This window comes from Saimiri boliviensis, chromosome 2 (genome assembly GCF_048565385.1).
Source record: "Saimiri boliviensis isolate mSaiBol1 chromosome 2, mSaiBol1.pri, whole genome shotgun sequence".
Taxonomy (NCBI): domain Eukaryota; kingdom Metazoa; phylum Chordata; class Mammalia; order Primates; family Cebidae; genus Saimiri; species Saimiri boliviensis.
The window spans coordinates 113,191,322-113,215,098 of NC_133450.1; the positions used below are offsets into that span (position 1 = coordinate 113,191,322).

The 23,777-nt window shown below is 51.5% G+C and overlaps 1 protein-coding gene and 1 pseudogene across 4 annotated transcripts; one reads left to right on the forward strand and one right to left on the reverse strand.

Annotated features, from left to right (window-relative positions):
* Positions 1 to 280: 280 nt before the first annotated feature.
* Positions 281 to 16,838, reverse strand: SPINT1 (serine peptidase inhibitor, Kunitz type 1). Of its 4 annotated transcripts, none has more exons than XM_039462868.2 (11): positions 16,667 to 16,838; positions 15,799 to 16,338; positions 5,199 to 5,326; positions 4,823 to 4,961; positions 4,520 to 4,738; positions 4,364 to 4,390; positions 3,922 to 4,047; positions 3,755 to 3,805; positions 1,646 to 1,816; positions 1,383 to 1,430; positions 281 to 939 (listed from the first exon to the last, which is right to left on the reverse strand). In XM_039462868.2, exons 2-11 carry the CDS (start codon positions 16,256 to 16,258, stop codon positions 734 to 736), a joined length of 1,575 nt encoding a protein of 524 aa, XP_039318802.1. In that variant the 5' UTR covers positions 16,259 to 16,338; positions 16,667 to 16,838; the 3' UTR covers positions 281 to 733. The 4 variants fall into 4 exon arrangements, with proteins under 4 accessions (XP_039318802.1, XP_074250182.1, XP_039318803.1 ...); XM_074394081.1 differs by having other exon boundaries at positions 4,568 to 4,738; positions 16,667 to 16,837; XM_039462869.2 differs by lacking the exon at positions 16,667 to 16,838 and adding an exon at positions 16,575 to 16,663 and having other exon boundaries at positions 4,568 to 4,738.
* A 4,448-nt stretch (positions 16,839 to 21,286) lies between these two features.
* On the forward strand, positions 21,287 to 21,793 carry LOC101045717 (small ribosomal subunit protein uS10-like; annotated as a pseudogene).
* The last annotated feature ends 1,984 nt before the right edge of the window (positions 21,794 to 23,777 follow it).

The following is a 23,777-nucleotide window of genomic DNA, read 5'->3' on the forward strand; positions in this document are numbered from 1 at the left end:
AGCTGAACAGGGCGGTCCCATCTCCCCCCAGCAAGCTGGTCCCTCTCCTGGCCCACAGAACAGAGCCAGAAACCCCACAAACTACTTTCATTACCCTGTAGGAGGACTGGACTGTGATGTTGGAGAACCCTGCGGAAGCGGGGTGGAGGGGAGCTGTGCAATGCAGCTGAGCCTCTCCTTGCTCTGTAGGTTGGGGCTGGTCAAGGGCAGGGAGCTCAATCTTGGGGGAAGAGGAAGAGAGGATGGAGAAGCCACGCTCCTCTTCATCCGTGCCACAGCATTAAATAAACAAAAAGCAACTCTTTACAGCACCAACTACACAGGGAAGTCCTCCCTCCCAGCCCTGGGCACAAAGCTGGAAGGGGAGCCCTGGAGGACAGGACTGGGGCCTCCAGGGTCTGACACCACCCCAGTCCTCTTCCTAGCGCTGTGGGGTAGGGACAGGCGGCTTTGAACAGAGGAAACAAAACTCCAGGTTCCTCCAAACTCCTAGGCGGGCAGGTCCATCTAATATGGTACTTCTGGCCCAAGGGTTTTCTGTTCCTTTGAGACCCTTGAGCTTTCTCAGGACCTCAGCTTAGGTGGGACTTTCCCAAGAGGGGCTGGAGCCCTGGTCTCTGAGGCACAGTGGGCCTGGGAAATGGGCAAGAGTCTGATTCCAAAGTTTTTCCCAACCCAGGCCTCTGCCTTGGCAAGCAGGAAGCAGAGCCAGGTGAGCTGGTGAGACCCAGGCTCAGAGGGGCTGGGTGGTGTGGTTATAGACCAGGTGCTCCGTGTCCTCGGTAGTGGAGACAGTGGAGCCAGCAGGGGTGGGTGGTGGGTGGTGGCGGTGGCTGTGGAAGTTCTTTCTCTGGTTGTTGAAGAAGCAGTAACCCAGGATGGCAACCACCACCACAATGCCGATGATCAGGAACGCTGCGACAGCCACCTCCACAGAGCCTGGGGGAAGAAGGGGTGGAATGAGGGGCTCCCAGGGCCTGCCTGGTTCTGACAGCCACCCCCACTCTATGGAAGGGACCAAGTCAAATGGATGCCAGGTACAGGATACGGACACCTGACTCAGACCTCCCACATATGGACAGCTGAACAGCTCCGTCCCGGAGTTCAGAGGGACCCTCGTGGGCCTCAGGTCTCAGCTCAAGTCGCTCTCCTTGCAGTTAACTTGAGGGAAGCCTGGGACGCTGCTGGCAGACATCGGCACACAGCTCACTGTACTCCCTCGTCTGTGGCAGGCATCACTATTTGATTATGGGACTCCGTCTCTATAGGCCTCCTCGGCATCCTTCTCAACACAGGTCAGGCAGTCACAACCAATTAGGTGGAGTGATCTGTGAATGGATACCTACATGCCAACCTCAGTTACAGAACAGACCAAGGCTTACCTGTGGTAGGAATGGGGCTTTCCCGCCGCAGGCCAAACACATCCTTCTCTGCAGAATGACGACGAGAGAGACCAGTCAGTACTAATGGCTGAAAGATTCGGCAGCTCCCCAGTGCCCCAGACCCTGCAAAGCCATCCTCTCCACCCGCTACTCCAGGTACTCTGACAATGGAGGGGTGACTCCCACAGGCCTGGGGGCAGAGTGGAGGGCACTGGCTAAGCCTGCCCCCTGTACATGCCCACCCTCTCACTGGCCCCACTCACTGGAGATGCCACGACAAGACTCGAGGCACTGCTGCTCTTCCTCAAAGTTGTTCGCGTTGCCATAACAACCGCCATAGGTAAAGCGGGCACAGTGTTCGCTGAAGGGGTTGTAGTACCAGCGTGGGATGCTCTCCTTGCAGAGTCCTGTGTCGGGCAGGTCCACGCAGTGCCCTGGGGGGTATGGAGCAGGCTGTGGCGAGCGAGTCCATGGCCTCCCTGCCACCTTCTGCCAGGCTCTACACTGCTGCCACCCAGCACCTCCCCCCCACCTGAGAGGCCCCAGAAACACCTGGTCAAGCTACAGGGTGCCAGAAAAGGGAAGACAAAGCCTGGACGATAATTGTAGGCACAAAAGTAAACTGCGCTTACTCATAGTTACTTCCATTTTCATTCAGCTTTTCTGATTGGGTCATGGTCTCGGTTTTCTAACACTGGGTGGTTTACCTCTTCTTTTTGGACAGGGTCTTGCTGTGTTGCCCAGGTTGACCTCAAACTCCTAGGCCAAGCGATCCTCCCACCTCAGCCTCCCTAGTAGCTGGGATTCCAGATGTGAGCTATCACACCTGGCTGGTTTAGCTTTCTTTTTTTTTTTGAGACGGAGTTTCACTCTTGTTACCCAGGCTGGAGTGCAATGGTGCAATCACGGCTCACCGCAACCTCCGCCTCCTGGGTTCAAGCAATTCTCCTGCCTCAGCCTCCTGAGTAGCTGGGATTACAGGCACACGCCACCATGCCCAGCTAATTTTTTGTATTTTTAGTAGAGACGGGGTTTCACCATGTTGACCAGGATGGTCTCGATCTCTTGACCTCGTGATCCACCCGCCTCGGCCTCCCAAAGTGCTGGGATTACAGGCTTGAGCCACCGCGCCCGGCTGGTTTACCTTTCTTAATAAAGAGTATGGGCTTCAGGATCTGAGCCTTGGCAGGCAACAGTACCCAGCCAGAGCTGATTATTATTATTTTGATACAGGGTCTCACTCTTTCACCCAGGCTGAGTGAGGTACAGTGGTGCCATCTCAGCTGACTGCAGTATCCACCTCCCAGGTTTAAGTGATCCTCCTACCTCAGCTTCCTAAGTAGCTGTGAGTACAGGAACGCCCCACCACACCGGGCTAATTTTTGTATTTTTTGTAGAGATGGAGTTTTGCCGTCTTGCCCAGGCTGGTCTCAAACTCCTGAGCTCAAGTGATATGCCAGCCTTGGCCTCTCAAAGTCCTGGGATTATAGGCATGAGCCACCACGCCTGGCAAGCTAAAATGTATTGTTTTACTATATTTTTGTTGTTATTTTGAATGTTTGGCAAGTAATAGTGACTTCCCATTTATGGTAGTGTTGTCACAGTTACTTTTTAATATATCATGTTAAAAAAGCAATTGATTGGCCGGGCGTGGTGGCTCATGCCTATAATCCAAGCACTTTGGAGGCCAAGGCAGGCAGATCACCTGAGGTTAGGAGTTCAAGACCAGCCTGACCAACATGGTGAAACCCTGTCTAAAAAATAATAATAAACTAACTAAATAAATAAAAGCAATTGATGGGGCCAGGCGCAGTGGCTCACGCCTGCAATCCCAGCACTTTGGGAGGCCGAGGCGGATGGATCACCTGAGGTCAGCAGTTCAAGATCAGCCTGACAAAAATGGAGAAACCCCGTCTCTACTAAAAATACAAAAATTAGCTGGGCATGGTGGAAAGTGCCTGTAATCCCAGATACTCAGAAGGCTGAGGCAGGAGAATCGCTTGAACCTGGGAGGTGGAGGTTGCAGTGAGCCAAGATCTTGCCACTGCACTCCAGCCTGGGTGGTGAAAAAAGTGAGACTCTGTCTCAAAAAAAAAAAAAAAAAAGGAATTGATTAGGTAAATAAGATCTGAGCAATATGTGGTAGGCATAGCTGAAATTCTGAAGGTGTTCGGAGAATGAGTGATGCCTGGAAAACAGAGCCACAGAAGAGAGCCCAGGATCCAGCCAGGAAGAAGCTAAGCATCTGGAGAACTGGGAGCCATCCCAGCTCCTGTACCTACAGGCCTACACACCCACAGGCCCCTCAGGTCTGAGGATGCAAATAGTGAGGACGGCAACTGTAGACCCAGGACGTGTGGGGAGGATCTCACCTTTGTCACTGGGGAAATGGATTCTCTGGAGCTCGTCAAAGCCACTGGTGTCTGCAAAGATGAAAGGTCAGAGGCTTAGACCCAATAAGCATCTCCCAAGGGTTCAGGGCAAGGCTGTCAGGACCTCCCTGCCTGCTGCCCAACCCCCTCCATCCCCTAGGCCTCACATTTTTCACAGGTGGCCTCGTCGGAGGCGTCGGGGCAGTTGGGGGTGTCATCGCACTCCAGGAAACTGTCGATGCAGCAGCCATTGCTGCAGCGGAACTGGGTGGGCTGACAGGTGCCAGAGCACACTGGGTATGGGTGGGACATGGGGAGGGGAGGTCAGGTTCAAGCACAGAACAAGTGCCCAGGGCCCACCCTCTACCTGGCCCTCTCTGCCCAGACACAGCACATCCCCCATTCCGTTTCCACCAACCCCACTTGTCCCCACACAAACTGGGCCAATTCTCATAGGAGGATGGGCTGGAAGGGGTGGGATGTTTGTGGTCCTTCCACAAACTGAGGGGAGGAATAGCTTGGACAAAGGCAGGCTTCTCAGGGGCATGGGGATGATATGGGTTGGAGACACGGCAGGAGTGGGGGGATGGGGAAGGGAGTAAAGCCCACCTGGATGGTGCCTTTCCGTGGAGGGGCCTGGGAGAGAGAACAGAGAAGTGAGAGGAGGCATGGCCAGGCTCCAGAGGGGATGAGATGATTGGGGTAGGTGAGCAAGGGAGAATTCCCACCGCCCACCTCCCTGGCCACAGAAGAGAGACCACTCACCCTGGGGGAGAGTCGCCTGAGCCCCAGAGGTGCCTCTCAAAGGCCCACCTTGCACACCCTGACAGGCTAGAATGCACTCTTCTTCCCGAAGGTAGTTATTCTTGTTGCCCAAGCAGCCTCCATAAGTGAAACTCTTGCAGATCTGCTCCGTGGGGTCATAGTACCAGCGCGGGAAAGAGCCCCGGCAGCGGCCCACCTTGCTGGATGCAAGGCAGTAGTCTAGGGGGGAGAGATTGTGAGGGGACCGCACAGCCAATCAGCAGAGTGGGGACTCCAGGCACCGCCTCCTCACCCCTCCCTCACCTTCTGTCTGCTTGGTGGACAGCACAGTGACTGTAATGTTGGCCGTGTCTTCTGGCTGGTCTGAGCTAGTCATTGTTAGCTGGAACAGGTAGGTGCCTTCCTTGAGTCCCCACAGCTCCACCTGGTTTGGGTCTTTCCTCTGCACAAGGAAGTGGCCATCAGGCTTGGGTATCCCCAATGCCCTTGGGCTGCCCAATGTCCTCCCAGACACACACCCACACCCCTGGGGAGGCCAGGGGGACTGGATTAAATGGATCTTAAGCTTCTTTCCACCCCATCCCATCTTGGGCCACTGGTTGGCCTAGGGCCCCAGAAAGGGGCTCCAAGAAGGCTATCAGGCAGAGGGCGGGGTCAGAGAGTCAGCCCAGCATCTCACCTCTACCCTGACATCAGTGTCACCCCACAGTAGGTGCCAATCTGTATTCTCCACATCCTTCAGCACCACGGGCTCCTGGGGTTGTACCTTCAAATCCATGCCCGCCCAGCTCTTGGGGATCCCAGACCCTGGCAGGGGGAGAAAGTGAGATAAGGTCCGTTCTCACTAGACGGACCAGGCTTCTGGGAGCAGGGTGGGGTGGAGACAGTATGAGCCCCACCTAGACCAAAATAGGACTCTGCAGCCTGCATGGGGTGCAGGTGGGAGCCCCCAACAGAACCAGCTTCTTGATCTCTACTCAGAGCATGTTTTTGGTATACTGAAGACATTTTTATGTTGTAACCCACTTTCTTTTATTTATTTATTTATTTGTTTATATTTTTTATTGCATTTTAGGTTTTGGGGTACATGTGAAGAACATGCAAGATTGTTGCATAGGTACACACATGGCACTGTGATTTGCTGCCTTCCTTCCCCTCACCTGTATCTGTCATTTCTCCCCATGCTATCTCTCCCCATCTCCCCACACACCCCCGCGTTTTTTTTTTTTTTTTTTTTTTTTTTTTTTTTTTTTTGGTTAGAGATGGGGTCTTGCTGTTTACCAGGCTGGAGCACAGTGACTATTCACAGACTCTATCATGGCCACTACAGCCTCAAACTCCTGGGCTCAAGCAACCCCCCTGCCTCAGACTCCTGAGTAGCTGGGGCTAAAGGTGAAATCACTACGTTTCAGCTTTCTTTCTGAAGCAAATTACTGAACCAATTGCCATCTGATCTTATTTAGAAAACACACACACACACACACACAAACACACACTCTTGAGGGGATGGGTTTGTCTCTGTTTTCTACAAAAGAAACACCTCAGACAGTTTCAGCCTCCAGTTACAAGGGGTCCTTGGAGCCACACCCTTTCTTGAGTTGACAGTGCCTGTGTCTGAGGCTTCCCAACCTCAGGGTCAGGGCTGGGGGAGGGAGACAAGCACAGTGCAGGATCCCTGCCTGTAGGGGGCTGAATGGTGGCTCCTCAAAGATATATTCACATCTAACCCCTGGGGCCCATAAACGTGACCTGATTTGGGAAGAGGGTCTTTGCAGAAGTAATTAGAATTTCCAGATGAGACCATGCTGGATTAGCTGGTTAGGTCCCAAATCCAATGACAGTATCGTTATAAGAAACAGAACGCTGGGCACAGTGGTTATGCCTGCAATCCCAGCACTTTGGGAGGCCAAGGTGGGCAGATCACAAGGTCAGGAGTTTGAAACCAGCCTGGCCAACATAGTGAAACCCCATCTCAACTAAAAATACAAAAAAATTAGCCGGGTGTGGTGGTGTGAGCCTGTAATCCTAGCTACTCAGGAGATTGAGGCAGGAGAATCGTTTGAATCCAGGAGGTGAAGGTTGCAGTGAACCAAGATGACACCATTGCGCTCCAACCTTGGTGACCGTGCAAGACTCCATCTCAAAAAAAAGAAAAAGAGAAAGAAGAGAAAACAGAGTGAAGGAAAAGAAGGGCTCACGAAGACAGAGGCAGAGACTGGAGTGATGCCGCCATGGCCAAGGTATGCCTGGGACCCCAGAGGCTCAGAAAGGCTCCCCAGGGTCTTTGGAGGGAGCACAGCCCTGCTGACATCTTGATTTGGGGCTTCTGGCCTTCAGAACTGTGCAAAAATAAATTTCTGTGTTGTTGTTTTTTTGCTTTTTAGAGACGGAGTCTCACTCTGTCATGCAGGCTGGAGTGCAGTGGTGCAATCTCAGCTCACTGCAACCTCTGCCTCCAGGGTTCAAGCGATTCTCCTGCCTCAGCCTCCCAAGTAGCTGGGATTACAGGTGTAAACCACCATGCCCGGCTAATTTTTGTAGTTTTAGGAGAGATGGGTTTCGCCACATTGGCCTGGCTGTTCTTGAATGCCTAACCTCAAATGATCCTCCCACTTCAGCCTCCCAAAGTGTTGGGATCACAGGCATGAGCCACCGGATGTGGCCAAATCTCTGTTGTTTTAAGCCAACCAGTTTGTAGTCATTTGTTACAGCAGCTCTAAGAAATTAAGACATTGCCGTTTAGGAGATTAGTCCAGTTGGGCCATTAAGAACCCACGACATGAAGCAATGTGTGGACAAAACAAGGCGGTGGATATTCCAAGAAGGGTCACAGCGGGCTGGGAGCGTAAGGGAAAGTATTCTGGAGGAGGGAGAAAGGATTTTTCGAGTTTTTGGTTTTTTTTTTTGAGACGGAGTTTCGCTCTTGTTACCCAGGCTGGAGTGCAATGGCGCGATCTCGGCTCACCGCAACCTCCGCCTCCTGGGTTCAGGCAATTCTCCTGCCTCAGCCTCCTGAGTAGCTGGGATTACAGGCACGTGCCACTACGCCCAGCTAGTTTTTTGTATTTTTAGTAGAGGTGGGGTTTCACCATGTTGACCAGGATGGTCTCGATCTCTTGACCTCCTGATCCACCCGCCTTGATCTCTTGACCTCGCCTTGATCTCTTTTTTTTTTTTTTTTTTTTTTTTTTTTTTGAGACGGAGTTTCGCTCTTGTTACCCAGGCTGGAGTGCAATGGCGCGTTCTCGGCTCACCGCAGCCTCCGCCTCCTGGGTTCAAGCAATTCTCCTGCCTCAGCCTCCTGAGTAGCTGGGATTACAGGCATGCGCCACGATGCCCAGCTAAGTTTTTTGTATTTTTAGTGGAGACGGGGTTTCACCATGTTGACCAGGATGGTCTCGATCTCTTGACCTCGTGATCCACCCGCCTCAGCCTCCCAAAGTGCTGGGATTACAGGCTTGAGCCACCACGCCCGGCCCTGAGTTTTTTGTTTTTGTTCTTGTTTGGTTGTGGAGAAGGTAGGTGTTGTTAAAAGTGGCAGAACAGGCCGGGCGCAGTGGCTCAAGCCTGTAATCCCAGCACTTTGGGAGGCCGAGGCAGGTGGATCATGAGGTCGAGAGATCGAGACCATCCTGGCCAACATGGTGAAACCCCGTCTCTACTAAAAATACAAAAAACTAGCTGGGTGTGGTGGCGCGTGCCTGTAATCCCAGCTACTCAGGAGGCTGAGGCAGGAGAATTGCCTGAACCCAGGAGGCGGAGGTTGCGGTGAGCCGAGATCGTGCCATTGCACTCCAGCCTGGGTAACAAGAGCGAAACTCCGTCTCAAAAAAAAAAAAAACCAAAAAAAGTGGCAGAACACATGAGAAACCAAAGCAAGGAGTTAGGAATTTGCAAGGCCAGTTCAGTGGGGACAGTAAGGAGATCGGCTGCGCTTCAGTTGACCTCAAAGCACCCTGGATGCCACGCCAGTATGTTTGGACACAGCAGGACTCACATTCAAACATTAAACAGCTGATGGTACAGAAAGGGGACAGACGCTGGCCGTGAGCAGTGGCAGAGTCCTAGAGGCGCCAGCAGCACCAAACATTGACCTCCTAGATACATGACAAGGTCCGGGAGTTCAAAGGGATGGGCCAAGGGCCTGGGTAGCAGGGGCGCTCCTGAGCTCTGGGCAGCAGCTGTTTTCCCATCTGTTGGGAAGTATTCTGTGGGGCAAGGAGGCTGTCAAGTAGACCAGTGCAGTGGTCCAAGGCAGATGCAGCAGGAATGGCCTGAATGCCGGAGCAGCCAAGCCGGGCTGATGCCTCAGGCTTCTCCCCTGCCAGTCTCTGGGAACCAAGAAGGAAAAGCCAGGGCACAGGCAGAAGGGAAACCGGATTTAGAGGGAACATATGGGTTAAGTCAGAGAGAAGTTAAATTTGGGAGAAGGAAGGCCATCTGGAACCAGCAGACAATGAGAGATAGACATGGGTTGGAAATCGATCCGGAAGCATCTTTATTCACAAAGCTGCCACTGGCTGAGTGTATGCTGGGCAGCATGCTAGGTACTCTAACTGCATCAGCTATACCCAGGGTTGGCACTAGGCCTGCAGGCCAAGTTCAGCCCAGGATCTCTCTTTTTTTTTTTTTTTTTTTTGAGACAGAGTCTTGCTCTGTCACCCAGGCTAGAGAGCAAGTGGCATGATCTTGGCTCACTTGGCTTCACGTGATCTTGGCTCCACCTCCTGGGTTCAAATGATTCTCCTGCCACAGCCTCCTTGAGTAGCTGATGAGTGCAGATGAGTGCCACCACACTCAGCTAATTTTTTTTATTATTAATAGAGACAAGGTTTCACTTTGTTAGCCAGGATAGTCTCAATCTCCTTTCCTTATGACCCACCCGCCTCAGTCTCCCCAAGTGCTGGGATTACAGGCGTGAGCCACCATGCCTGGCACCACCATCTCTGATATTTTGGAATGGATGAAAAAACAAAAGGAGAATCATTTTTCATGACATCTGAATAGAACACAAAATTCAAATATGTGTCCATCAGCTGGAAGACAGCCTTGCCCACACATTTACATGTTGTGTATGGCTGCTTTCGTGTTACAACAGCAGAGCTGTTGTGGGACCATACAGCCCACAAAACCTAATAATTTCTATTTAGATCTTTACAGAAAAAAAAAAGTTTACTGACCTCTGGAGTCCATCATGTACCTTCATAACCAGCCTGCTACACCTACATTCTCACCCTCTTTTCAGATGAGAATGTTGACACTAGAAAGATTAAATGACTTGCTCAGAGTCATTCAGTTTCTAAAGGCAGGGCTGGGATTTGAACCCAGGTCTGCCAGACTCCACAGTGAATGCTGTCTCCAAAACATAATTCTACAGGTTATCTGTCAACTCAGAGGTATAATTTTAAATGTTCTTTTAATCTTGGGTTTTTTAAATTTTGCTTTTTTAGTTTAAGTAATACATTTATGATACAAAATTCAAAAGGTGGTTATGTGTGGTGGCTCACACTTATAATCCCAGCTCCATCAGATTCCTTACCCCAAAGGTATCCAGTTGTACCAATATGTGTGGGTGTGCGAGAGAGAATATCAAGAGACAGTATCTGAATTCACAGGCATGAGTTCTTCATCTTGTTTTGCCTTTATTATATGTATTGAAAATTGTTCCATAGCAACACATAGTTTCTTTTGCTGTTGCTGTATCATATTCAGTATATAAACGTACCACAATTTATAATTATTTAACCAGTCCCTACCAGTTTCCTGATTTAGATTTTCTGTCTTTCTCCCCTAAGAACTAAACCATGCTGCCTTAGGGTTTATTATTATGAAAACAACATCACAGTATTCAATTATAGGATGTGTTGACAGACAATGCAATTATTTCCAATTCTTTGTTATTATAAACAATACGGCCAAGCACCGTGGCTCACCCCTATAGTCCCAGCACTTTGAGAGGCCAAGTCTGGCGGATCACCTGAGGTCAGGAGTTGGTGACCAGCCTGGCTAAAAAGGTGAAACCCCATTTGTACTAAAAACACAAAAAATTAGTCAAGCATGGTGGCAGGCACCTGTAATCCCAGCTACTTGGGAGGCTGAGGCAGGATAATCAGCTGAACCTGGGAGACAGAAGTTGCAGTGAGCTGAGATCCTACCAATGAGCTCCAGCTTGGGCAACAGAAGCAAAACTCCATCTCAAAAAAAAAAAAAAATCCCAGCACTTTGGGAGGCCGAGGCGGGTGGATCACGAGGTCGAGAGATCGAGACCATCCTGGTCAACATGGTGAAACCCCGTCTCTACTAAAAGTGCAAAAAATTAGCTGGGCATGGTGGCGCGTGCCTGTAATCCCAGCTACTCAGGAGGCTGAGGCAGGAGAATTGCCTGAGCCCAGGAGGCGGAGGTTGCGGTGAGCCGAGATCGCGCCATTGCACTCCAGCCTGGGTAACAAGGGCGAAACTCCGTCTCAAAAAAAAAAAAAAAAAATCTAAAAATTTTTTTTTCACTGCCACCACCTCCCTAAAATTAAGATTAGCATGGTCCCTGTGCAAGGATGACATGCAAATTCCTGAAACGTTCAGGTTGTTTGTTTTTTTGTTTTTTGTTTTTTTTGAGACGGAGTTTCGCTCTTGTTACCCAGGCTGGAGTGCAATGGCGCGATCTCGGCTCACCGCAACCTCCGCCTCCTGGGTTCAGGCAATTCTCTTGCCTCAGCCTCCTGAGTAGCTGGGATTACAGGTATGTGCCACCATGCCCAGCTAATTTTTTGTATTTTTAGTAGAGACAGGGTTTCACCATGTTGACCAGGATGGTCTCGATCTCTCGACCTCGTGATCCACCCGCCTCGGCCTCCCAAAGTGCTGGGATTACAGGCTTGAGCCACCGCGCCCGGCCTAAAATTTTTTAAAATAAAAAATTAACAATGCTACACTGGCTGGGAGTAGCTGGCTGATAAGTTGTTTTATCTGTGTATAGGTACAGCTACGAGATGAATTCCTAGGCTGGGCGCGGTGGCTCAAGCCTGTAATCCCAGCACTTTGGGAGGCCGAGGTGGGTGGATCACAAGGTTAAGAGATCGAGACCATCCTGGTCAACATGGTGAAACCCCGTTTCTACTAAAAATACAAAAAATTAGCTGGGCATGGTGGCGCGTGCCTGTAATCCCAGCTACTCAGGAGGCTGAGGCAGGAGAATTGCCTGAACCCAGGAGGCGGAGGTTGCGGTGAGCCGAGATCGCGCCATTGCACTCCAGCCTGGGTAACAAGAGTGAAAACTCCGTCTCAAAAAAAAAAAAAAGATGAATTCCCACAAGTGGAACGGTGTCCAGGGTTTTATGCACGTAGGTTCGGTAGCTTTTGCCCAACTACCCTCCACAGAGGCTCTTTAGAGAGTTTTTTCAAGAGTTAGAGTGAATGCAAAGAAAGAAGAGACGGTAAAGAGGTAAGAACAGCAGGTAGCAGGCTGAGTCACAGGGATTCCTCTTTGATGAGGCAGAGAAAGCAGAGCCAGTGGGGGACTCACAGAAGGTGGTTCCAGAGGTGAGAAGACCAGGATGCACAGTGACAGCAAAAGGGATGGGAAGGGAGAGGTTTCAGGAAGAAACATGTTGACTGCTTCAGAGGCCTACAAAAATAATAAAAGAACTGGGTTCCAGGGATTAGGGGAAATAAGACAGGGATGAGCAGTACAAAAAGTGGCTGTCTGGAAGCAACCTCCCAGCCCAGGGGTTTGACTGACAAGCAGGAGAGCACCCTGAGAGCACCTGCCTAGGGAGTAGTGAGCTGGGAGGAGCGCGGTCCTCCCTCCCTCCTTGCATTTCGTAGAAAGAAGACAGACTACTTAGCAGTATACCCAGCAGACAGACAGGCTAGCCCCACCAGGACCCTAGAGTGAAGTAGAAGGCAGAGTGATGCATCAGACTTTGAGCTGAATCAGGGGCTGAATCCTCCCACACACAACTCAGTCCTCTCTAAGCCCCAGCTGCCAGGACCAAGGAGCAGGTACGGCCTTACCACTCCCTCCTTCCCACCCTCAAGAGAGCAAAGGGCTAGAGTGGCAATAAAACCAGCCCCTCCCCCAGTTACCAAATCTCAGGACCTCAGGGGAGTGCAGACTCTGCCTCCTAAGCCACTCCTTCGTAGGACTGGGGAGGAGGACAAGTGAGGGAAGAGAAGGGGAGAGGAGGAAGTACAAGCTGCTGAGCCTCTATACTGGCCTGGCCTGGCCTGGTCTGGCCACAGGCAGAAAGAGGAACAAACAAACCCATTCTGGGGAGAATATCTATGTAATAGGAGAATCAAAGGTTTGGAAGCCCTCAGCACCCACAACCCACCCAACCTGCCTCATCCACCCTAGCCCTTAATGGCTCTACCCTGTCATTACCCACCTCCAACCTTTCTCTAACTGGACTCAGCTGAGAATAAATCCCTTGACACACCCACAGCTTCTCCCACTTCCCAAAGCACTGCAGCACTCTAAAAATGGCCTAGAATGGCCTGGAGTTCAGACTCAGTGCAAGCCCTACCTGCCTCCCTCAGTGTCCTAGGAAATCCCCACTCCATCCTCTCTTGTGGCAAACAGGCAGGTCCTAGGGGTTTCCAGTTGAGGATGGCTGGTCTCAAGACCATCTGGCCACAGTCCAGCTCATCTCCCTGTGACCAGACTCTAGAGCTTCAGACTCTGGCCCTGGAGAGGGACTCCTTGGGGCCTCTGTGGAGCAGGAAGGGCATGGGCAACTCAGGTCAATAAGAGTCATCACCACCTACACTTTCTGCTACTTCCTTGTGGAACAGGCTCCAGCCCTGGTCCAGTGGGACTTGGTGGCCCAGCCTGGCCCATAGACATGTCTCCCTCCCATCTCCAGGAATCCCCATCTCACCTCTCCTCAGAGACCCAGGAGAGCTACTGGAAGGATAGGGAGGAAGGAGGACGCTTAGCCCGGAAGAGAGACTAGCCCAGGAAAAGGCTGCGGGGGAAAGTCCTTTCTCCACTTTCCAGAATGGAGACCACCCCCAGATGTGGCCCCAGCCCAGTTCTGGCCCTTAAGACTCACCAGTTTTCAGTTCTGTTATCCACTGGGCTATGTTGGGTCAGAATGCTAGGTTTCTACCAGAGAGGTGGTCTTGTGTGAAAAACAGCACAGGACTTTTGGAGGTCGCCCCTGGGGTGAATCCTAGGCCTATCATTTATAGGCAGTGTTACTATGGACAAATTACTATTTTTTTTTTTGGAGATGGAGACTTGCTCTGTCACCCAGGCTGGAGTGCAGTGGCATGATCTCAGCTCACCACAACCTCCATCTCCCAGGTTCAAGCAATTCTCGTGCCTCAGCCTCCCAAGTAGCTGGGATCACAGGCATGTGACACCATGCCTGGCTCATTTTTCTATTTTTATTAGAGACAAGGTTTCACCATGTTGGTCAGGCTTGTCTAGAAACGTTCATTTTTCTATTTTTTTTTTTTTTTTTGAGACGGAGTTTCGCTCTTGTTACCCAGGCTGGAGTGCAATGGCGTGATCTCGGCTCATCACAACCTCCGCCTCCTGGGTTCAGGCAATTCTCCTGCCTCTGCCTCCTGAGTAGCTGGGATTACAGGCATGCGCCACCATGCCCAGCTAATTTTTTGTATTTTTAGTAGAGACAGGGTTTCACCATGTTGACCAGGATGGTCTCGATCTCTCGACCTCGTGATCCACCCACCTCGGCCTCCCAAAGTGCTGGGATTACAGGCTTGAGCCACCGCACCCGGCCTCATTTTTCTATTTTTAATAGAGACAGGGTTTCGCCATGTTGGTCAGGCTTGTCTAGAAACGTTGACCTCCTAACCTGCCCGCCTCAGCCTCCGAAAGTGCTGGGATTACAGGCATGAGCCACCATGCCCAGCCTACCCTGGGCAAATTCTTTAGCATGGGAGTCTCAGTTTCCTAATCTAAAAAGTGGGATGACTGCTAGCAGCACCCTGTTTGGAGGCTGTTGTGATGAGGCCTGAGTGAGAGGATGTGGCACAGCAATCAGTGAACTGTAAAGTGCTCACAGAGGTTATCAGAGGTGACCCACCCCTGTGCTAGAGCCCCACCTAGCCAGAACAGCAGGTAGAGAGAATGGGGAACCAAGTTTCTGGATTGGCCCTTATCCGAGCAGACTGTTCAGTTGGGAAGGAAAGAGGAGGAGCCCTGGCCTCCACTTTGCCCTTATCCATGGAAGTAAACAAGGCTTGGCTACCAGATCTAAGCAGGGAGATCCCTGTCTGGCTCATGCGCAGACAAACACACCTGCCTGGACAGCTGACATCCCTTCCCTACTAGGTATACATACCAACAGCCTGACTCACCCACAACCCTACTCATCCCCCACCCCAAAGATTCTAGGCTTCTGTGCCCACAACGTCACTCCTCTCCCTTTGGGTCAGCCGCAGACTGGGCTTGCTTGTCTTCTAGTCTCAAATTTGGCAGTCTTCCTAGACCACCAAAAGGCCAATCCATTCCTAGGGGATATAGAGAGGCTAGCCAGTCCCAAGTCCAGCCAGTGGAGGAGACTATGGCCAGGCTCACCTGAGAGGGCATCAGTGTGCCTAGACCAGCGCTTGGCCAGGGTGCTTTTCTAGTCACCAGACCTTCCAGACAGCTCACTTCCTCAATCAGCCTATCAGTGCCAGAGGTCAGGAGTCCTGGGGACTGACTCTCCCCTCCAGTACACACAGCCCAGAGCGAAAGGCCTCTCTGTGAGCACCAGCCCATCACCTCTGAACATCCTGAGTTCAGGAGCCAAAGTCTGGGCTCTGCCCTTCTCACTCTTGTCCCCTTTCCTTTGTTTACTGTTAGTACTGCCTACTTCTAAGGAGGGCTTGGGGTAGAAGTGGAGTCCCCTGGCCGGCTGCAGTGGCTCACGCCTGTAATCCCAACACTGTGGGAGGCCAAGGCGCGTGGATCACCTGAGGTCAGGAGTTCCAGACCAGCCTGGCCAACACAGTGAAACCCTGTCCCTACCAAAAAAACAAAAATTAGCTGGAAGTGAGGGCAGGTGCCTGTAATCCCGGCTACTCAGGAGGCTGAGACAGGAGAATCACTTGAACCCAGGAGACGGAGGTTGCAGTAAGGTGAGCTCATGCCATTGCACTCCAGCCTGGGCAACAAAAGTCAGACTCTGTCTCTCTCACACACACAGACACAAAAGAAGAAGTGGACTCTCCTTAAGTTCTCTGATGTTCGCCTCCCCTGGGACTCCATAACCGATCCCTTCTCTTAGTCTCTCCAAACCCATCCACCCTGGCACCCTCCTCCTTACCTCCAAAGCCCTGGGTCCGCAGCTGGCGGTAGGAGCGGTACACTTCCCTCGTGAGGTAGTTGATGAACCCCTCCCTGGGTGCGAACTTGCACACGAAGTTCTGCTCATAGAGGCAGTTGATGAGGAAGCAGGCAGCGATGGCGTCCTCCCCGCGGTCGGGCTGCAGCTCCACCAGCGCCAAGTTACAGTTCTGGGTGGTGCAGCAGGCGCGCACGCAGTCCCAGCCCCGGCGCACGGTGGGGGACTCTAGGAAGGTGGCTCCGTTGCTGACCGAGGCGTTGGTGTCCAGCACGAAGTCAGGCACCCCGGCAGTAAAGCGGTTCAGGCAGTCGGCTCCTGCGGGCGGCCCAGGGGGCGCGGGCGGCGGCCCGGCCTGGGTGCCCGGGAGGCCAAGCGCGCACAGAAGCCACACGGCGACCGCAGGAATGCGGGCCGAGGGGAGGCAGGCGCGCGCCATCATCCTCGCAGGGGCCGTCGCCTTCCTCCCCAGGGGGGTCACCTTCAGAGTGCGGGCCTCTGGGTCCCGAGGGTGCTGGTAACCTGAGAGAAGGGAGGGGACAGAGGAGGAGACACACCTGATCAGCCGGGGAGACTTCGGAGGAGGCGGGCCGGCCGGCCGGCCGGGAGGAAGCGGCGCGGGGCAGGGGGTGGGGAGGACCGGAGCACCGCGGGAGCGAAGAGGGCGCACGGGCCCGGCCCTCCCACGCGCCCTCCAGGGACCCGGCAGCCAGACGGACGGACAGACGGACAGATGGACCGCTAGGGAGCTCACGTACCCGGACACACGCACTAGTGCAGAACAAAGGGCCGGACATGCTCCAGCCGGCTCCGCCTGCTCCTGGGCCTCGCGCGCTGGTGCCCCGGTTACCTGCGCAGGTGAGTTGGGTGGGGCCGGGCCCGCCAAGGTTCCGGTCCCGGCTTCCTGCGCGGCTCCGGCAGTGGCTTCCGCCCCAGTGCTTGGAGCGCTGGGGCTCGGCCGCCTTCTCCTCCTAGTTTCTGGTGAAACTGAGTCAACGCCGTCGGGGCGGGGCGGACATTAACCCCTGCGCCGCTTGCCCCGCCCACGCCTGTTGCGCCCGGCCGCCTCCCCATCCAAGCTCCAGGCCCGGTCCGCCCCGCGGCCCCGCAGCCCCGGCGCCTCCCCGGCAGCCAGCTCCCCGGAGGGGCTCGCCGGCTCCACCCAGTCCAGCCTCGCGAGGAGGCCCGCGCCCGAAGCGCATCCATAGCCCGGAGGGGACGCGATCGGGACGCTAGGGTCCGGCCTCTGGGACGACGGCCTCCCGCCTTCCTTTCTGGCCGGGGACTGCGCTCCCAGCCCGAGACCTGAGGCCGGATGCAAATAATCTCTTCGGCCCTCGGGAAATCATTTACATTTCGTGGCGACAAGGGAACCCAGAAGTTGCGTAGCTGCACCTGTGATAACTGGGATCCCGGATGTCTGCCCCAGTGTCAGCTCCGGGAAGCCCTCCCTGCTGTCTGTGTGAGAAACAGGGGCGATTCCCCACGTCCAGGCTGCTCTGAGTGCTCCACGGAGCTACCCTGTTGTTTGAGGCCCCTCCTCTTCTTGTTTGTGCAGTTCGGTCCATTCCCTGATACGGCTCATTGGACTGCTGCCGCCTTTACTGGAGCCTAGGCTTCCTCTTTCACAAAGGGATGCTCCTGGCCACTCTCTTCCGGGAAGTGTCATCCTTGGAAGGCTGGAGGTTCCAGTTCACCAAGTAGCTGAGTTAATGCTTTTCACGAAACCGTGGACTCCTTGAAGTCAAGCTTACTGCTCTTCCTGAGTAAATAACTTTTTCTTTTCTTTTCTTTCTTTTTTTTTTTTTTTTTTTTTGAGACAGTCTAGCTCTGTTGCCACGCTGGAGTAGCTGGGATTATAGGCATGCGCCACCACGCCCAGCTAATTTTTGTATTTTTGGTGGAGACGGGGTTTCACCATGCTGGCCAGGATGGTCTCGATCTCTTGAACTCGTGATCCACCCACCTCGGCCTCCCAAAGCGCTGGGATTACAGGTTTGAGCCCCAGCTGAGTAAAGAACTCTTAAGAGACTATTCTCGGCTGGGCGCGGTGGCTCAAGCCTGTAATCCCAGCGCTTTGGGAGGCCGAGGCGGGTGGATCACGAGGTCAAGAAATCGAGGCCACCCTGGTCAACATGGTGAAACCCCGTCTCTACTAAAAATACAAAAAATTGGCCGGGCGCGGTGGCTCAAGCTTGTAATCCCAGCACTTTGGGAGGCCGAGGCGGGTGGATCACGAGGTCGAGAGATCGAGACCATCCTGGTCAACATGGTGAAACCCCGTCTCTACTAAAAATACAAAAAATTAGCTGGGCATGGTGGCGCGTGCCTGTAATCCCAGCTACTCAGGAGGCTGAGGCAGGAGAATTGCCTGAACCCAGGAGGCAGAGGTTGCAGTGAGCCGAGATCGCGCCATTGCATGCCAGCCTGGGTAACAAGAGTGAAACTCCGTCTCAAAAAAAAAGACTATTCTCTGCAAGGCAAGGGTCTGAACAGGTGAAGGACAGATGAAGGCAGGGCTGAAGGAGGGAATCCCATAGCCTGCTCTCTTAAAATAGAGATTCCAAACCTTTTCCTGAGGGCTTAACAACCCCCAACCCAATGAGAACATTATTCCCAGTTTCTCATTCAAAGCAGCTTTGCCTAGCAGATCCTGTGGCCAGCCCTTGGATGTTGCTGAACTGCAACACCCTGCAGCTGCTCACAGGATGAGTGTTGGGGTGGGAATCGGGTCTGTCTCCCCTTCTCTGGATTTTTAGGGTTTATCCACAGCCCCTATTACACTGGTGGATATAGAGCAATGATGGTATGCTGGGAATGAAGCAAATGATTTTGCAGTCACTGGGAAGAAAGGGTTTTGTTATGATTTGATTTCCCCTTATAGCTAACACATTCAATAATTTTTTTTGGCCGGGCGCGGTGGCTCAAGCCTGTAATCCCAGCACTTTGGAAGACCGAGGCGGGTGGATCACGAGGTCAAGAGATCGAGACCATCCTGGTCAACATAGTGAAACCCTGTCTCTACTTAAAATACAAAAAATTAGCTGGGCACGGTGGCACGTGCCAAAGAATTTTTCTTTTTTTTTTTAGATGGAGTCTTACTCTGTCACCCAGGCTGGAGTGCAGTGGCATGATCTCAGCCCACTGCAACCTCCACCTTCTGGGTTCAAGCGATTCTCTTGCCTCAGCTTCCCGAGTAGCTGGGCTTACCTGCGAGCGCCACCACGCCTGGCTAATGTTTGTATTTTTAGTAGAAATGAGGTTTCACCATCTTGGCCAGGCTGCTCTCAAACTCCTGACCTCAGGTGATCCACCCCCCTCGGCCTCCCAAAGTGCTTGGATTACAGGCGTGAGCCACTGTGCCTGACCTCAAGAATCTTAACATAGGGGAATATTACCTTATGGTAATATTACATTACCATAGATTTATCATTACATCCATTATACACACCATTATAAAAACCAACATGAATTCAGCACTGACAATGCCCAAACTCTATTCCTAAGCACTGCCCATACATTACCCTTTACTCGAAACAAACCTACCGAGGTACTATTTTTAACCCCATTTTACAAATGAGTAAACAGGCTCAGACAGATAAACTGACTTGTCAGGTCATTCAGCAGTGAAGTAGCAGAGTAAGGTTTAGAGCCCAGGCAGGCCCCTCTAGGCACTTGACATAATATTGCTAATGCTCAGGACAACTCTGGAAGTTGTTTCCATTTTACAGGAAGGTTCACTGACTCCTTCAAGGTCAGTTGGTAAATGAAGAGTGGAGAGAGGTTGTAGCGACGTTGAGCTTGTGAGCTTCAAACTCAGACTACTGGATTTAGCTCTTGCATCTGCCACTGACTATCCCTGTGACCTTATGGAAGTTATCTGATCTCTCTGCCTTAGTCTCCTTGAATGGGAAGTGGAGCTTCATAGAGTTTGTTATGGGGATTAAATGAGTGATGCAGATAACGCATTTGACACCATGAGTGCTCAATAAATGTTTCTTGAAAACAGCAACAAAAACACATGCTCGTGAGGAGGCAGAGAAAAGGGAAGCTTATACCCTGTTGGTGGGCATGTAAATCAGCTCAACCACTGTGGAAAGCAGCTTGGAGATTTCTCAAAAACTTAGAAGTACCATTCAACTCAGCAATCCTATTACTGGGTATATACCCAAAGGAAAATATATTGTTCTTCCAAAAAGACACCTGCATTTGTACGTTCATCACAGCACTGTTCACAATAGCAAAGACATGGAATCAACCTAGATGCCCATCAGCGATGGAGTGGATAAAGATGATGTACTTTATACACACCATGGAATACCATGAAGCCACACAATAAACAAAATCATGTCCTTTCCAGCAATACAAATGCAGCTGGAGGCCATTATTCTAAGCAAATTAAGGCAGGAACAGAAAACCAAATACCACATGTTCTCATTTAAAAATGGGAGCTAAGCATTGAGTACACATGGACATAAAGATGGAACAATAAGCCAGGCGCGGTGGCTCACGCCTGCAATCCCAGCACATTGGGAGGCTGAGGCGGGTGGATCACGGGATCAGTGGTTCAGAACCAGCCTGACCGACATGGTGAAATCCTGTCTCTACTTAAAAATACAAAAATTAGCCGGGCGTAGTGGTGCGCATCTGTAATACCAGCTACTTAGGAGGCTGAGGCAGGAGAATTGCTTGAACCCAGGAGGCAGAGGTTGTGGTGAGCCGAGAGCACACCATTGCACTCCAGCCTGGGCAACAGAGCGAGACTCCGTCTCAAAGAAAAAAAAAAAAAAGATGGAACAATAGACACTGAAGACAACCGAAGAGAGAGGAAGGGAGGGCAGTGAGGGGAGCAAGGGCTGAAAAACTACCTTTTAGGTAATGTGCTCACTACCTGGGTGACAGGCTCAACTGTACCTTAAACCCTATACCCATGTAACAAACCTGCATGTACCCCCTGAATCTAAAATAAAAGTTGAGGCTGGGTGTGATGGCTCATGTCTGTAATCCCAGTACTTTGGGAGGCCAAGGCAGGAGAATTGCTTGAACCCAGGAGTTAAAGACCAGTCTGGGCAACATGGTGAGACCCCGTCTATATAAAAAAATACAAAAAATTAGCCAGGTGTAGTGGCGCATGCCTGTAGTACCAGCTACTCAGGAGGTTGAGGAGGGGGGACTACTTGAGGTGGGGGACTACTTGAGGTAGGGGGACTACTTGAGCCAGGAAGGTCGAGGCTGCAGTGAGCTATGATCACACCACTGCACTCCAGCCTGAGTGAAAGAACTAGACCCTGTCTCAAAAATAAATGAAGTTGTAAGGATTTTTTTTTTTTTAAGAAGTCACAGAGGCCAGGCTCAGTGGCTCATGCCTGTAATCCCAGCACTTTGGGAGGCCAAGGTGGGCGGATCACGAGGTTAGAAGTTCGAGACCAGCATGGCTAACATGGTGAAAACCCATCTCTACTAAAAATAAAAAATTAGCTCTCTTTGAGGAAGCCGCGGTCGTAGCTGTTCTGGATCTTTAGTCCACAAGCTCCTGCTCCTGACTCACTGCTGTTCGCTCTTGCCGAGGAACAAGTCGGTCAGGAAGCCGCGCAGCAGCCATGGCTTTTAAGGATACGGGAAAAACACCCGTGGAGCCGGAGGTGGCAATTCACAGAATTCGAATCACTCTAACCAGCCGCAACGTAAAATCGCTGGAGAAGGTGTGTGCTGATTTGATCAGAGGAGCAAAGGAAAAGAATCTGAAAGTGAAAGGACCAGTTCGAATGCCTACGAAGACTTTGAGAATCACTACAAGAAAAACACCTTGTGGTGAAGGTTCTAAAACATGGGATCGTTTTCCAGATGAGAATCCACAAGCGACTCATTGACCTCCACAGTCCTTCTGAGATTGTTAAGCAGATTACTTCCATCAGTATTGAGCCAGGAGTTGAGGTGGAAGTCACCATTGCAGATGATTAAGTCAGTTATTTTTTTTTTTTTGAGACGGAGTTTCGCTCTTGTTACCCAGGCTGGAGTGCAATGGCGCGATCTCGGCTCACCGCAACCTCCGCCTCCTGGGTTCAGGCAATTCTCCTGTCTCAGCCTCCTGAGTAGCTGGGATTACAGGCACGTGCCACCATGCCCAGCTAATTTTTTTGTATCTTTAGTAGAGACGGGGTTTCACCATGTTGACCAGGATGGTCTCGATCTCTCGACCTTGTGATCCACCCGCCTCGGCCTCCCAAAGTGCTGGGATTACAGGCTTGAGCCACCGTGCCCGGCCTTAAGTCAGTTATTTTAATACATTGATTACCAGTTGTTAAAAAAATAAATAAAAAGTTTGCTGGGTATGGTGTCAGGTGCCTATAATCCTGGCTACTCAGGAAGCTAAGGCAGGAGGATCGCTTGAACCTGGGAGGCGGAGGTTGCAGTGAGCTGAGATGGCGCCACTGCACTCCAGCCTGAATGATAGGGAGAGACTCTGTCTAAAAAAAAAGTGACAGAGCCAGGATTGTATTAGAAGTCTTTCTGACATTAAAAGCCACACTTTCCATACTACCTTTTGCTGCTTCTTACATACTAAAAAGAAAAACTCCATGTGAAGAGAAGAAAGACTGTAAGGTATTCCATCAAAGTAGTGAAAGCCATGATATTTGAATGGTGACTGTAGGGTAACATTTCTTCTTTCTAGTTTTCCCATCAGTGAACATGGGAAGCTTCCATAATGAAGAGCAAGACACACCGTGATGACCTCCACATACCATATTTGACGACAGACTTCCTTCGTAATCACTCACATTCATTTCCTCTTGTCTTTTCCCACTGCTGCCCTTGACCAGGGCTCTGTGCCAGCTTCCTGATGGAACTCCAGGCCGCCCTGCACACTGTCATGTGGTTCCCTCCTCCGGCCATGCCTTCATCTGTCCCTCACCTGTTCAGACCCTCAGTGATCTTCAAGAACTTCTTTGACAGGCTGTACAGAGCCAACTGTTCCCTGGATGGACTCATGAAATTCAGTATTTGCCTAGGCAGAGAGTATCAGAACTGTCAGAGGAGACTCAGCTAAAACCCTTCCCCTGGCTGGACACCATGGCTCACGCATGTAGTCCCAACATTTTGGGAGGTCAAGGCAGGAGGATTGCTTGAGGTCAGGAATTCAAGACCAGCCTGGGCAATATAGTGTCTAAAAAAATACATAAAAAAAAATCCTTCCCCTTACATATAGCAAACCGAGGCCCAGAGATTTGGCCTTACTTTGTTCACAGACATAGGGCCAGCTCCAGAACTCAGGTCTCTTTGCCAATCTTAGGCCCTTTCCATGATTTGAGCTGCCTTCCTGCAAAGTATTTGCAAATGATTTTGTTTTCTAAGTCTACACTTCAGGCCCAAGGGGAGTTTACTCTTTTCTTTTTTTTTTTTTTTTTTTTTTTTTACTTTTTTTGGAGATGGAATCTTGCTTTGTTGCCCAGGCTGGAGTGCAGTGGCATGATCTCGCCTCACTGCAACCTCCACCTCCCAAGTTGAAGTGATTCTCCTGCCTCAGCCTCCCAAGTAGCTGGGACTGCAGATGTCTGCCACCACACCTAGCTAATTTTTTAATATTTTGGTGTAGACAGTGTTTCACCATGTTGCCCAGGCTGGTCTCGAACTCCTAACCTCAAGTGATCCACCCGTCTTGGCCTCCCAGAGTGTTGGGATTACAGGCATAAGCCATCATGCCCGGCCAAGGCCTTGTACCTCTTTCCTTAGGCCATGTAGCTTACTCTTTTTCTTTCTTTCTTTTTTATTTATTTATTTTTTCAGACGGAGTCTCCCTCTATCACCCAGGCTAAAGTGCAGTGGTGCGATCTCAGCTCACAGCAACTTCCTACACCCAGGTTCAGGCAATTCTCCTGCCTCAGCCTCCTGAGTAGCTGGGATTACAGGCACCTACCACCACACCCGGCTAATTTTTGTATTTTAGCAAAGACAGGGTTTCA

Coding starts and splice junctions, on each gene's coding strand:
- SPINT1 (XM_039462868.2), bottom strand. CDS start 16,258: ATGATGGCGCGCGCCTGCCTCCCCTCGGCCCGCATTCCTGCGGTCGCC. Junction 5,327..15,798: donor GCGGACCCAGGGCTTTGGAG/GTAAGGAGGAGG, acceptor TCCCCCTGCCAG/GGTCTGGGATCCCCAAGAGC. Junction 1,431..1,645: donor GTCTTGTCGTGGCATCTCCA/GTGAGTGGGGCC, acceptor GTCATTCTGCAG/AGAAGGATGTGTTTGGCCTG.